The 13,559-nt window shown below is 44.4% G+C and overlaps 2 protein-coding genes across 2 annotated transcripts; one reads left to right on the top strand and one right to left on the bottom strand.

Annotated features, from left to right (window-relative positions):
• The first annotated feature begins 97 nt into the window (after positions 1-97).
• LOC311104920 (ankyrin repeat domain-containing protein 13D-like) lies at positions 98-8,686 on the top strand. Its single transcript, XM_084146898.1, has 16 exons — positions 98-674; positions 810-945; positions 2,641-2,765; positions 4,658-4,703; positions 4,861-5,004; positions 5,165-5,354; positions 5,499-5,565; positions 5,683-5,764; positions 5,876-5,937; positions 6,045-6,175; positions 6,299-6,456; positions 6,675-6,788; positions 6,918-7,090; positions 7,249-7,337; positions 7,447-7,671; positions 7,865-8,686. Exons 1-16 carry the CDS (start codon positions 591-593, stop codon positions 7,926-7,928), a joined length of 1,890 nt encoding a protein of 629 aa, XP_084003024.1. The 5' UTR covers positions 98-590; the 3' UTR covers positions 7,929-8,686.
• On the bottom strand, positions 8,613-13,111 carry LOC311104921 (signal-transducing adaptor protein 1-like). The gene is made up of 10 exons (XM_084146899.1): positions 12,789-13,111; positions 12,497-12,568; positions 12,274-12,390; positions 12,072-12,128; positions 11,638-11,816; positions 11,411-11,542; positions 11,118-11,187; positions 10,811-10,913; positions 9,295-9,477; positions 8,613-9,167 (listed from the first exon to the last, which is right to left on the bottom strand). Exons 1-10 carry the CDS (start codon positions 12,888-12,890, stop codon positions 9,079-9,081), a joined length of 1,104 nt encoding a protein of 367 aa, XP_084003025.1. The 5' UTR covers positions 12,891-13,111; the 3' UTR covers positions 8,613-9,078.
• Between the last annotated feature and the right edge of the window lie 448 nt (positions 13,112-13,559).

Below are 13,559 nucleotides of genomic sequence, written 5' to 3'. Positions count from 1 at the left end.
CACCGACAAGACATAGACAGCATCGCTATCATCGAGTGACCTGGATGTGAAATCCAAATAGGCCGTATATTGGTCTATTATTTTGACAGCACAGGATCAGAGAAGAGAAAAAAAAACATCGCGAAAGCGAGAGGGTGATGATAGGAGTTGCTAGTTAGCTAACTAACACATCATCAGGACTTGATTCCATCGTGTGTTACAATCGGCATTGCGAGACTAATGGTGGACATAGTCAGGCGTGCAATGTTAGCCAGTCAGCTAGCTAGCTAACCAGCAGGCTGGAATGGAAAATAAGTACTGTCATATGATTTTAGCCAGTTAGCTAGCTAACCTGGCTAATGGGTAGAAGAGAGCTAGCTAGCCATGTATTTCAATCGGTACATACTCATAGTTTCTTGCTAATTACGTTAGCTTCTTTGCTAGTTACCCGTTTTATCCCGTAGAATATTGCTAGTTTGCGGTTTTTTTGTGCACGCGTACTCCCACGTTTCTTATTGATGGAAATAACCATTTTGCTGCTGTTGTGACGTGAAACACTGAAAGCTGGCTAGCAAGTTGCTAGGTAACATAATTAGCTTGATAGATAAACAATGGCTCAAGAGGCGTTTCCTTTACATTTTCTGGTTTGGAACAACCAATACCTTGAGCTTGAACGGGAACTACAGAAAAACGAGGTAGGTCAACCGGGGGTAGCAACATCAGTTTCTCTTTTTCAACCATTCATGTTTTGAGTTTAACAGCTGCGCTGCCGCACCGTTCTGAGAGGCGTGCCCCAGCTTTCATGACCCACCAGGGCTGTTTTTCCACAGGAGAATGTGGAGCGCTTGGACCCGCGGGGGCGCACCCCGCTAGAGCTGGCCGTGTGTCTAGGCCACCTGGAATCAACCCGTGTGCTGCTCAGACACTGCGCAGACCCGACGCACTGCAACGCGCAGAGCTGGACTAGTGAGTGTATAAACTGGGGAATGACTGGGAAGAATAGTGTACTCCAAAAACAAAGCAGGGCCAATATATTGCTGTCAGTTTGTTGAAGGATAGCTATGAGGGTTAATATCGTGTGTCTATGGGGTCGTTCCATTTGAATTTAATCACTTTTTGACCGCACACCTTTTGGTTTGAACGAAACTTTCCGTACATATTTGCCCATGGGAGAAGTGGTCAGAAAGCGACTTTTTGGACCAGAATGCCAAAACATTCAGGAGATAAAGATGCTCAAAGGGAGTTTAGCCGCCCTACACTCCTTGAAGTATATGGTACCACAAAGATCGTTGGAGGTCCACACATCAGATAATGTTGACTTGAATGACAATATTAGTTGTTTTAAATTATACTCTGTCTTCCATAGGATACCTATTGAAATATAGATAATAGAATAGACATTCTCATTTAAGATGACATTCGACTGTAGGTGGACCAGCAGCCATCTTTGTGTAAGTAATTGGAAGTTAAAACGTCAATTCAATTAACATTTTAATGGTGTACCAGCTACATTGCAGTGGTCTGAAGGGATAGGTCCATTCTATGAGTTCTATTTCTATGACTGAAATGACACCCACCTTGTATTCAAGTGCATGCACTGTCTTAACCGATGACAGGCACAACACAAACACCACAGATGATGTCAATGAGGATCTAAGTAGCCTCACCATAAACCAGGCTGCCCTAAATGTGAAGCCTGGGGAAGTCCATGGTAGAAAATTAGCTAAATATGGGTGGGAACCTGCTGTAAATCAGTGACGCCTTTCAACACCTCAAACCAATCAAATGCCTTGCTTGGGTGGAGCTGGTGTGAGGAGCTATAGGAGGATGGTCTCATTAATGGTTGGAATGGAATTCATGGAACGGAGTCAAACGTGGTTTCCATGTGTTTGATACCATTCCATTAATTCCATTCCAGCCATTACAATGAGCCTGTCCTCCTATAGCTCCTCCCACCAGCCTCCACTGGTGTAGTATCTGTGACAGTGCATGAGGATGGCTGGGAAATCGCTTATTTTAAAACCTATTCAAAATATGTCGATTTATGCCGATTTTGTGTATAGAGCACACTTCTGGCAAAACATAATTAATTTTTTCCTCCAGGTTTTCTTCCATTTTCTGCAATGTTGCAATCTAGCATATGGAACAACTCTGCAAAATGTGTCCTACCAGGTCTGAAAAAAGTGATGAACACGTAGCACCAACGGGCATGTGCGGGAGGGTTGTTGAAATGTAACATCCAATGAAAATCAGCGGTCCATTCAAACCGTTTTGGCCAATACAAAATTCTCCAGAACTCCAAGGGAGGCGTGACAACGACCTGATTTTGGAGGTATGGGTACTTGAATCTAGGGTCTAAGCTACAACGTATGCGAAAATGAAAAAAATCAGAGTTCACCTGTTTTATAAAAAAAAAAGCTTTTCAAGAAATTATAAAATAGTTTGACAACCCTGTTTGTAACATTTTCAATGACATTGTGGGGTAGGCAAAATGGGTCAACATTGAGCACCTCTCGCTCCTGAATATTTTTGCATTTAGGTACAAAAAGTTACTTTCCGACCACTTCTACCATGGCTAAGTATGTATGGAAAATTTTGTTCAAATCAAAAGGGGTGCGGTCAAAAAGTGATTGAAATCAAATTGAATGACCCTACGTCCAGTTTTGCAGGAGGCAGTGAGCACAGGGGACCCCGAGCTTTGTCAGCTGGTGCTGCAGTACAGAGACTTCAAGCGAGCCACAGAGAGACTGGCTGGCATCCCAGAACTGCTCAGCAAGCTAAGACAGGTAAGACAGGTAGCCTAGCGGTTAATCGTGTTGGGCCAGTAACCGAAAGTTCGGTGGTTCGAATATCCGAGCCGACTAGGGGAAAAATCTGTCGGTGCCCTTGAGCAAGGCAACCCTAGTTGCTCCTGTAAGTCACTCTGGATAAAAGCGTCTGCTAAATAACTAAAATGTAAATGTAACACTTTGCAGACCTCGCTTCATCCACATACAGTGGGGAAAAAAAGTATTTAGTAAGCCACCAATTGTGCAAGTTCTCCCACTTAAAAAGATGAGAGGCCTGTAATTTTCATCATAGGTACAAGTCAACTATGACAGACAAAATGAGAAAAAAAAATCCGGAAAATCACATTGTAGGATTTTTAATGAATTTATTTGCAAATTATGATGGAAAATAAGTATTTGGTCAATAATAAACGTTTCTCAATACTTTGTTATATACCCTTTGTTGGCAATGACACAGGTCAAACGTTTTCTGTAAGTCTTCACAGGGTTTTCACACACTGTTGCTGGTATTTTGGCCCATTCCTCCATGCAGATCTCCCCTAGAGCAGTGATGTTTTGGGGCTGTCGCTGGGCAACACGGACTTTCAACTCCCTCCAAAGATTTTCTATGGGGTTGAGATCTGGAGACTGGCTAGGCCACTCCAGGACCTTGAAATGCTTCTTACGAAGCCACTCCTTCGTTGCCCGGGCGGTGTGTTTGGGATCATTGTCATGCTGAAAGACCCAGCCACGTTTCATCTTCAATGCCCTTGCTGATGGAAGGAGGTTTTCACTCAAAATCTCACGATACATGGCCCCATTCATTCTTTCCTTTACACGGATCAGTCGTCCTGGTCCCTTTGCAGAAAAACAGCCCCAAAGCATGATGTTTTTTACCCCCATGCTTCACAGTAGGTATGGTGTTCTTTGGAAGCAACTCAGCATTATTTGTCCTCCAAACACGACGAGTTGAGTTTTTACCAAAAAGTTCTATTTTGGTTTCATCTGACCATATGACATTCTCCCAATCCTCTTCTGGATCATCCAAATGCACTCTAGCAAACTTCAGACGGGCCTGGACATGTACTGGCTTAAGCAGGGGGACACGTCTGGCACTGCAGGATTTGAGTCCCTGGCGGCGTAGTGTGTTACTGATGGTAGGCTTTGTTACTTTGGTCCCAGCTCTCTGCAAGTCATTCACTAGGTCCCCCCGTGTGGTTCTGGGATTTTTGCTCACCGTTCTTGTGATCATTATGACCCCACGGGGTGAGATCTTGCATGGAGCCCCAGATCGAGGGAGATTATCAGTGATCTTGTATGTCTTCCATTTCCTAATAATTGCTCCCACAGTTGATTTCTTCAAACCAAGCTGCTTACCTATTGCAGATTCAGTCTTCCCAGCCTGGTGCAGGTCTACAATTTTGTTTCTGGTGTCCTTTGACAGCTCTTTGGTCTTGGCCATAGTGGAGTTTGGAGTGTGACTGTTTGAGGTTGTGGACAGGTGTCTTTTATACTGATAACAAGTTCAAACAGGTGCCATTAATACAGGTAACGAGTGGAGGACAGAGGAGCCTCTTAAAGAAGAAGTTACAGGTCTGTGAGAGCCAGAAATCTTGCTTGTTTGTAGGTGACCAAATACTTATTTTCCACCATAATTTGCAAACAAATTCATTAAAAATCCTACAGTGTGATTTTCTGGAGATTTTTTTTTCTCAATTTGTCTGTCATAGTTGACGTGTACCTATGATGAAAATTACAGGCCTCTCTCATCTTTTTAAGTGGGAGAACTTGCACAATTGGTGGCTGACTAAATACTTTTTTCCCCTACTGTATAACACACACAGGTAACACGCATGTCAATCAGATACACCAGTGCACAGATATCTGAAACACACTGTCACCTCTTTCAGGCCCGGGATTTTTACGTGGAGATGAAATGGGAGTTCACTAGTTGGGGTGAGTTTCTGATGTTCTCACAGGGGTCGGTTTCATCACCACACAGATCGCTCCCAATTCTACTGTCACTGTGATGCACAGTGTTTACAGTGGTATTAATGCCACACATGTTGTGTCCCTCTCGCCCCCTCTATCTCCCCCTCCCTTCCTCTTGCAGTGCCCCTGGTCTCCAAGGTGTGTCCCAGTGATGTGTACCGTGTGTGGAAGAGTGGCTCGTGTCTCCGGGTGGACACCACTCTACTGGGCTTCGAGCACATGACCTGGCTCAAGGGCCGTCGCAGCTACATCTTTAAGGGCGAAGGTATGACACTGGTGATATGGCTAGCTATTCCACGCTGCGTTTCATCTGTCGTATTTCTGTTTTTACTAGCGCGAGAATTGGGATGTGTGGTAACCTCATGGTGGTTTGTGTTGTTTCCATAGAGACCGGCTGAATGGTGATAAGTGTGTTGTTTCCATAGAGAATGGTGCCGTGGTGATGGAGGTGGACCATGACAAGCAGGTGGTGTACACGGAGCCTCTGTCTCTCTCCCCGCGGGACGCCCCATCTCTCCTGGCTGCCATGCTGCCCACCCAGGAGAACACCGCCCAGAGACTCACCTCCCCCATCGTCTCCACACACCTCAACACACGCAACATCGCCTTCGAGAGGTAACACACACACACACATCATCTCAACATCGCCTTCAAGAGGTAACTACTTCATACATACACACACACACACGGACATACAGCCAACATACTCACCTACCTGGTCTCGCTGCTTATGCTTGCCTCCGGCTGTTTGCTGCACAGGAACAAGTCTGGCATTTGGGGCTGGCGCTCTGAGAAGAGTGAGGCAGTCAGTGGCTACGAAGCAAAGGTGAGCCAGAGACCCCATTGGACTTTAAAAATGCTTCTAATAGAAAGTGTTTGTTGGCATTTAAAAGCATTTTTTCATTGTTTTACTGAATCAAGTTTTTCCTTTGGTTTGTTTCAGGTATACAGTGCCACTAATGTGGAGCTGGTGACTCGATCAAGAACAGAGCACCTGTCGGACCAGGACAAGTCAAAGAGCAAAGGTACACACACAAAAACACGCGCGCACACACACAGATACAGAACACTCATGTTTAATTTGTTCATAGTATACATACACCCACAGTATGGTTATATCCCTCCTGTCTTCCCAGGCACCAAGACTCCTCTTCAGTCCTTGCTGGGGATAGCTGAGCAGCATACCGCTCATAATGGGGTGAGTTTCATGAAGACACACACCTCTACCTCCTATTGTATGTGGTGGATAGATGCTTTGATGGACTGATGGATGTGCTCATTGATGTCTCTCCCCATGTCTCTCAGAGTAATGTTTCTCAGTGTGCCAGCCCCCATAACCCCACGGCCATCACAGCTGAGGAATACTTTGACCCAGAGTTCCAACTAAACGAACGAGACATCGGACGCCCCGTGGAGCTCACCAGCAAAGTCCAGAGGTACCACTGTTGCCATGGCAACGGAGAACCAGGCTCGCCATAGCAACGCACCGTCAAGCTCGGAGAAGCACAATATCACCACCATGTTTAATGCAAGTGTCTCTATTCTCTCTCTCTCTCTAGGTTTAAGGCCCATCTGTGGTTGAGTGAGGCTCACCCTCTGTCATTGGCTGAGCAGGTCACGCCCATCATTGACCTCATGGCCATCTCTAACGCCCACTTTGCCAAACTACGTGATTTCATCACCCTGAGCCTGCCCCCTGGCTTCCCTGTCAAAATAGGTGAGAATAAAAACTGACCCATAGCCCATACCTCCTAGGCTGGGGTCAGGATCTGAAACAGACAGTCCCAGAGAGAGAGGACATTAAGAGGAGTAGGTGCTATCAGAAGAAAAAGGAAGTTTTACAATTGCTTTACAATTTAGGCTGAAACGAGAGTTAAGATTTTCTTTCACACTTCCCACCTTACATCTCTCTGTCGCTCTCTTTCTCTCTCTCAGAGATCCCTCTGTTCCATGTGTTGAATGCTAGAGTGACCTTCAGTAACCTGTGTGGCTGTGATGAGCCTGTCAGCTCTGTCAATGTACACACACCAGAGGAGGCCCCCGAAGCTGGTAACCACACATACACACACACACACATACATATATATATATATATATATATATATATATATATATATATATATATATATATACACACACACACACACACACACTAACTCCCCGTCCATCTGCTCGCAGGGCAGGCCCCCCCTCCCTTTCACTGCGAGGTGGACCCCTCCGTTTTTGAACCACCCCCGGACTACACCACGCTTGGTCCGGGCCGCAGCGAGCCAATGAGAGACGAGGATGATAACTTGCTGCAGTTTGCCATCCAGCAGAGCCTATTGGATGCAGGGACAGAGAGCGACCAGGTGAGACAGGAAATATGTGTATTTTAGAGCTGGTTAATCCATGGTTTATATAAGTAATTCATCCACATCTTAGATATTTATCAGCTTTAGATTTTCATGACGATTGCCATGGAAGTTCAGAAAGTACAAGACATGCTTAATAATGCCTCTCTCTGTAGGTGACTATATGGGAAGCTCTGACTAACAGTCGTCCTGTTTCTGGGCACATACAGTCACCACTGTACGAGGACGACTCTCAGCTGGAGAGGTGAAAGAACGTACCTCCATTTTCCTTCACCTTGTCCATGTCAGATAATGTATTATAAGGCTTTCCCTCTCTACTTTTAAACTGTCCTCCCGCTACCTCTCTCTGATAGGGCGATCCAGGAGTCCCTGTCGATCTCATTGGCTAGTGGTGAGGAAGGAGATCCCGCATCTCCCCTGTCAGTCTCGTCGTCGGACCCCGGAGCCAACTCCCCTCCCTCCTACAGCTCAGTGGCTGAGCCGCGGTTGCCGGGGCCGTTTTCCGTGGTGAACAGCTTTGACGAGCAGCTACGCATCGCCATGGAACTCTCGTGCAGGGAGCAGGAAAAGATGGACAGGTGAGAGAGAGAGAGGAGGGTTTCTTTCTTTGTTCATCCATTGTTCTCTGACAAGAGGATGAGGAGAGGAACCCATCCTAGAGAATTTGGACAAAGTCATGGAGAGGGGGATTAAAAGGATGGAAAGAAAATGATTTTGGTGATTGACTTCCAGTTTCTATGCCTATTGACTTAATTATGTTTCCTGTTACAGGGAAAGGCAGCAGGAAGAGGAGGAGCTGGAGAGGATCCTTCAGCTTTCCCTCTTAGAGAAGTAGCCATGACGACCGTAGAGGCGGGGTCTTGATTGAGGAACAAACGTGTTAATTTATTTAATTGTTTTATCCTGCAGTGTTAAATTATTATTATTTTATTGTTTATTTTATGATGTGTTAATGGGGCACTGAAAGAGTATTGGACCAGAATGCAGGGAGGGAGGGAGTTGGACATGGTACTGGCCGCAGGGTGGGTATAAGCAATAGGGTGGAAACTACTTTCCATTCACCAGTGGGCAACTGCCATATTTGCTGTCGCCTGTCCAGTGGGAAAGGTTGGTTAGAGAGATGAAAGGGGGAGAGGTACTGGGAGGGAAAGATGGTCAAACTAGCAGTGAGGCTATGAGAGCAGATACTTTTGGATGGATGAAGAGGGATTGAGAGAACTTTTCTTTTAGTTTTCTTTTTCACAACCCTGCTGTCATTATTTGAGTGATAAAAATCCTTAAACCTTTGACCTATGATACAAGCTAATAATAGTGACATACGATTTTAAAAATGCTTATATAAGATTATTGAAAAAAATATAAATTATGTTATAATGTTTGAAACAGAATTATGTTGGTTGACTCTTGCGTGTGACTTGGAAAATACATTTACTCAATGTTCCTGAAGAATTTGTGTGGTAGTCCATTTCTGAATGTGTGTGTGTGAAGATGAGAAGCTGACCATTCACAGACATCTTGGTCAGTGTTAGTCTTTATGCAAAATGTTATTACACAAAATCTATATAACATTGTCTTATTTTCAACTCGAGAAAAGCAGGAGCTGTAAAAATAAAAAATATATAAAAAAAGCCAGCATGATTCAAACAAGACGATATTTACATATCATTACAGTTTAAACTTGATTTTTTTGTAGGGCTTATTTGAAAAAAGTAGTTTGAATTACATTTGATTCACTGAAATCCATTCTACACATATTGGCATTGGCACAAGGATGATTTTCAGGATGTTGCCTTGCCATCATGACTTTATGGTACAAATTCCACTGCTTGTATACCACTTTATGTGAGAAATAAAACCATGCTAGATGTTGTAGATGACGTAGCTACATACTGTTAGTGGTGATTTAGACAACGCCCTTGTAGAGTTGATTAAACTGGAGTGTGTTTTCCTCTGTGACAGTGTGATGGTGTTGCTGTGCGTGCGTGTTATTTTTGTGTAGGGCGTAAAAACGGTGCTCCTGTGTAGATCTGTTCCCTCCTCCTCTGTACTGCTATGCAAAGCTCCTGATGCAGATCTTCAGGTCAGATGGAGAGTAAAGACCGAAAGTAGAGACAGACAGAAGATCAATTAAAGTAAAAGTCTGGGACTGCACCCACATCTATTGTAAACACACTGACGCTCTGAAGCTTATTGAGACACACCTGGGGTTGATATGTCATCTGCGTCCTGATATTCGTTCCCTGCCTCTGTGGCTTTGGTTGGAAGTGGCGGTATGGGATAGGAGGGAGGGGTGTCCCCCACCGGGGACTGTGTGTGGGTCATCGGTGCCACTGTTGCCATCGGGACCGTTTTGGATGGCAAAGTGGACTTTTCGGGTGGCAGCTCTGATGGGCACAGGTCACAAGTTACACACACTGTATGATACAGGAGTAATGATATGATCATTATGGGGATACGTTTAGCCTTAAGTGGTGAACAATGTTCCCTTTAAACTGCGTGTGTGTGCAGGGGGAGCTGCGCAGAAGAAATATCAGTCCACGCAGAGAAGCATGAGATTGAACTTCACTCAACTTTCTAGATTTAGTTAATCAACACTATCAACGTTGCCCTTTACTGCGGGAATTGTGATCTAATCGATACAATATTAGCCACTTTCAATGCAACATACCAAAACAAAATGAACTATGCAAAACTTAGTATACAAAACTAACTATGCAAGAGATTTTGTTGTAGGCAGAATGCATCGGAGTTGGATTCTATTGCATTGACAGGCACAACTCAACCGGTACTCTACACAGATGGGTGCGCCATAACCAATCAGAGCTGCAATAGGCTTATATGCAAATAGGCCATTGCCATATATGGATCTGTACCATTCACTTTGAACTAGACTGTGTTTACGGCATGAGCGGTCGACAGTAGATTTGCTTGTTTTGAGATCAAAGCAAGAGCTGCATGTAGCCACGTGCACATTTGTTCATATCCTTTGCTAGTTAGTGAGTTATTAGCCCAGTTATAGATCATTTGTAGTCAGCAATGGTGGAGTGATTGCTTCCTACAAGAGCACAAAATGTGTACATTTCTAGACATCTTTGAAAAGCGAGTCAGGTAAAGATCTATTTTTGTCTTAAAGGGGCAGTGTTGTATTTTGAGACAGGCTTGAATAAGCTAAGTAGCCAATAGGCAGAGGGTAGCATAATTTGTCAGATTTTCTGTAATAATGGTATGTGAATAATAATGCATTTTATTTTGTAAAGTGTTTTTTTGCATCAAACAACAACTCCTTGTCTGAAGGACAAGTGGATTAACAGGTTAATGTTAAACCCTTCATGTTTTTTTCCAAAAGTCTCATGGAATGTAGGCCTATATTGAACACCACACATTGGCTGCTACTGTAGGCTGAATGATAGAACAGCTATTTCCATGGTAAAATGTTATGGGATCCATTTTCTCCATTGTTTTTGATGGTAGGCCACTCTGGTAGGCCTACATTATGATCAAATAGCCACAGTAGCCTAGTTGACCACTGTCTGAAACTGTAACTTAAAGCGGGTACAGCCTCAGTGTTCACAGTAAACGCATGCTGGAAGTTGCACAGAATTTTCACAACATTCAGGTTTTCGCTCAGCAGACCTGAAATTTGCTCAGTGCTGGAAAAGATTTGAGAGAACATTAGTGGTGAATCAAGTTATTTGTGGAGTTATGATGCTCTCTCACCAATGCAGGTGTCGTAGGTCTGCGGAACCAGGTATGGGTGCAGACGGAACTCTGTCGCCTTCAGGAAGTGATCTAGCACCGCTGCCAGGGAAGGGACAGTCACCTGATGAAACAGACAGACATTAGGAAGTTACCTCATTTTGGAGGCAGGCATAGGACAAACATGTCATTTCACAAAAGCAACTTGACAGACTGTCAAGGCACTAAGCGTATACAGAGTGTAGTCTTTCATATCAGTGCTATGTTTTGAGCCCATCCTGATAGGATGAGAGTCAGTTGAGAGTCAGGCTGGAGGAGCAGGACTCACCGGGACATTTAGTTCTATGACAAAGCCTGTGTCTATGGAAAGCACTTTGTAGTTCTTCATCACTGGGCCACTAAAAGATAGAAAGAGTCTGGTAAGTCTTAAGAGTACTCACCAAGGTCTCCTCTCTAGTCCCTCAACCAGAGACACTGTTGTCTTATAGGGTAAAGGTGCTGTTTTCAATACAGGTTTGTTAAGTGGAGGGTGAAATACTTGAGGCCTGTAAGTAACAGAGGAATTACAGGGTGTTGGAGTTTGCGGTTAAAGGTCAGGGGTGTGGTGTTAAAGTTCAAAACCTGGGGTTGTCCTGTCTCAAGGTGATGGCGTAGTTAGTGTTGTCAGTCGAGGGACGGAGGATGATGCTGCCGTACTCTGTGTTCTCTTTCAACATCTTCTCTGCCTTCTGACGAGATACAGGGAAGAAACAGCTGGAGGGAGGAGGAGAAAAGGAGGGTGAGAGGAGACCGGGAGAGAACAATACGTTTTTGCATTAAATAAGGAACAGAAACATGGCAATTCTCACGGGGGGATTCCAGAGAGGGTGTTGTCATATGTGTTGCCTGGGGAGGAGGAGGGATGGATAGGGTAGGTGGTGGTAGACAGAGCGGGACAGGGGGCCTGTCTCTTCTGCTCCTCAGACAGAACCTCTTCCAGCCTCAGCATCTGACCTGGGAGCAGCTGCAGCTTACTGGGGATCTCCCTCTGCAGGGCACATCATCCTCATCATCATCATCATCATCATCATCAGTATCATCATCCCCAAAAGATGCATAATACTAAGGTATACTAAGGTTTATAATTTTTCTCTCTGTCTGTAATCACGCACCAGTGAAACAAATTGCAAGATTACTTTGCTCTTTAGTTTAATCTATAAACTCTCTCTTTTTACTTACCTCTCAGGAATGTGGGTCAGAATAAGTATTTAATGGTGACAGTGTGTGTGTGTGTTATACTCACAGTGGCCACAGTCATGATGAAGCCTCTCCACTCCTCTCCTGTGTCGGGGTTATCCACCTACATCAGATATCAACAGTTAGTACTCCTGCCCCAGATGCCTGTTATGGCTGCAGTATTGTGCAACAACTTTTATATGACTATTTGCCAGTAAGACATTATGTATAGGAGTGGCAGCAATATGACTGAATGTAACATAAATTACCTTTAGCTGCACTTCCTCATTGGACAGGGTGAGAGTGTAGATGGTCGACCTTTTCTTTTGATAGGGAGCATCCATCGACATCGACTTCAACATCTGAAGGTCCAATTTCTCTGAGTACTGACAGGGAATTACATATCCGATTAGTCAAGCCATAGATCGATTCCAATACTTGATTAAAGTACAATAAAACTGAGAGATTAGATGAATGCTGCTATTCTCTTACTGTGTCATGCATTTGGTCTGTGTACAGAAAGATTGTAGATCCACGGAGCTCTCCATAACATTTCTTGAAGTCCTGGAAAAGGCCAAACCAGATTCAACATGCGGTCCACTACTCTACACTAGCAGAGACATGACCAACAGCTTTACTTGATACATTAAAAATACATATTTCTAAATCTAACATTGATAAGTTCACTAGCCTTCTCATTCTCTCTTCTCTCCCTCATGCTTACAGTCTGTCATTCTCTCTCTACGATTCCTTATTCCCTCTCCACCATTCTCTCCCTCCTTACTTTCTCTCCAGTGCATTTCTTCAGCAGGTGTCCTGAGTAGTACAGAGGTAGAGCTGTAATGGTGTCCCTCCTTTTATTCACCCCTATAGGGAATGCTGCCATGGTTCCACTTTGTCCCGGTCCAGGTCAGCTCAGGTTGGTTCGTTCCAGTTCAGTTCACTATAACCCAGACCAATTTGGTCCCTGAGATAGCCCTCTGTGACCCAGTCCACCACTTTAACCGATTCACTCAGAACTTTTACTCCTGCAGAATAATTAAGTGTCTGTGTGATTCATTAGCTTATCGTCTTCTCTCTCCCTCAGTCCTCGGTCAGTATAGGGACTTAGAGAATGAGGAAGCAGTGCAGTGATTTACTGAGGGAAATGTACCACCTCTAGGTAAGGCTCCCTTTAGCACTTTAGACCCGGGTCTGACACGCCCACGCACATGCGCGCACACACATGCACACAGCTGATGATCATCCTCCTAACGACCACTGCCCTCTGTGAGTACACAAACCAGCACTCCCCATTAACAATGAAGATTTGTATTTAAACAGTTGGGGGGAAATACACAAATGGATAGATAGAGATCATGTCATTAGATGAGAACATGACTGACTGTGTTCTTCTAACTGTGCTCTTCCCAGTAATAGATTCCACCTTTGGAAGATTGCAGACAAAGAACATCCAGAATCTCTGACACATCTGGAAATGTATCACCCATCAGACCAACCAAACCAGGTTTGCTCCCCTCTCCAACTTATACCACATTCAGGCTAGATCAATTTT

The sequence above is a fragment of the Coregonus lavaretus genome (assembly GCF_964263955.1).
Source record: "Coregonus lavaretus genome assembly, chromosome: 29".
Classification (NCBI taxonomy): domain Eukaryota; kingdom Metazoa; phylum Chordata; class Actinopteri; order Salmoniformes; family Salmonidae; genus Coregonus; species Coregonus lavaretus.
The sequence above is the reverse complement of the archived record's forward strand: the minus strand, read 5'-3'. Positions and strand labels throughout refer to the sequence as shown.

Bases quoted from the DNA above. Each gene is read 5' to 3' on its own strand.
- LOC311104921 (XM_084146899.1), bottom strand. From the start codon at position 12,890: ATGGCAGCATTCCCTATAGGGGTGAATAAAAGGAGGGACACCATTACA. The intron at 11,188-11,410 runs GTTTTGAACTTT...TCTATCTTTTAG, and splicing joins TTGAGACAGGACAACCCCAG to TGGCCCAGTGATGAAGAACT. The intron at 10,914-11,117 runs GTGAGTCCTGCT...CTGTTTCATCAG, and splicing joins TCATAGAACTAAATGTCCCG to GTGACTGTCCCTTCCCTGGC.
- LOC311104920 (XM_084146898.1), top strand. From the start codon at position 591: ATGGCTCAAGAGGCGTTTCCTTTACATTTTCTGGTTTGGAACAACCAA. The intron at 5,765-5,875 runs GTACACACACAA...CTGTCTTCCCAG, and splicing joins GGACAAGTCAAAGAGCAAAG to GCACCAAGACTCCTCTTCAG. The intron at 6,176-6,298 runs GTACCACTGTTG...CTCTCTCTCTAG, and splicing joins CTCACCAGCAAAGTCCAGAG to GTTTAAGGCCCATCTGTGGT.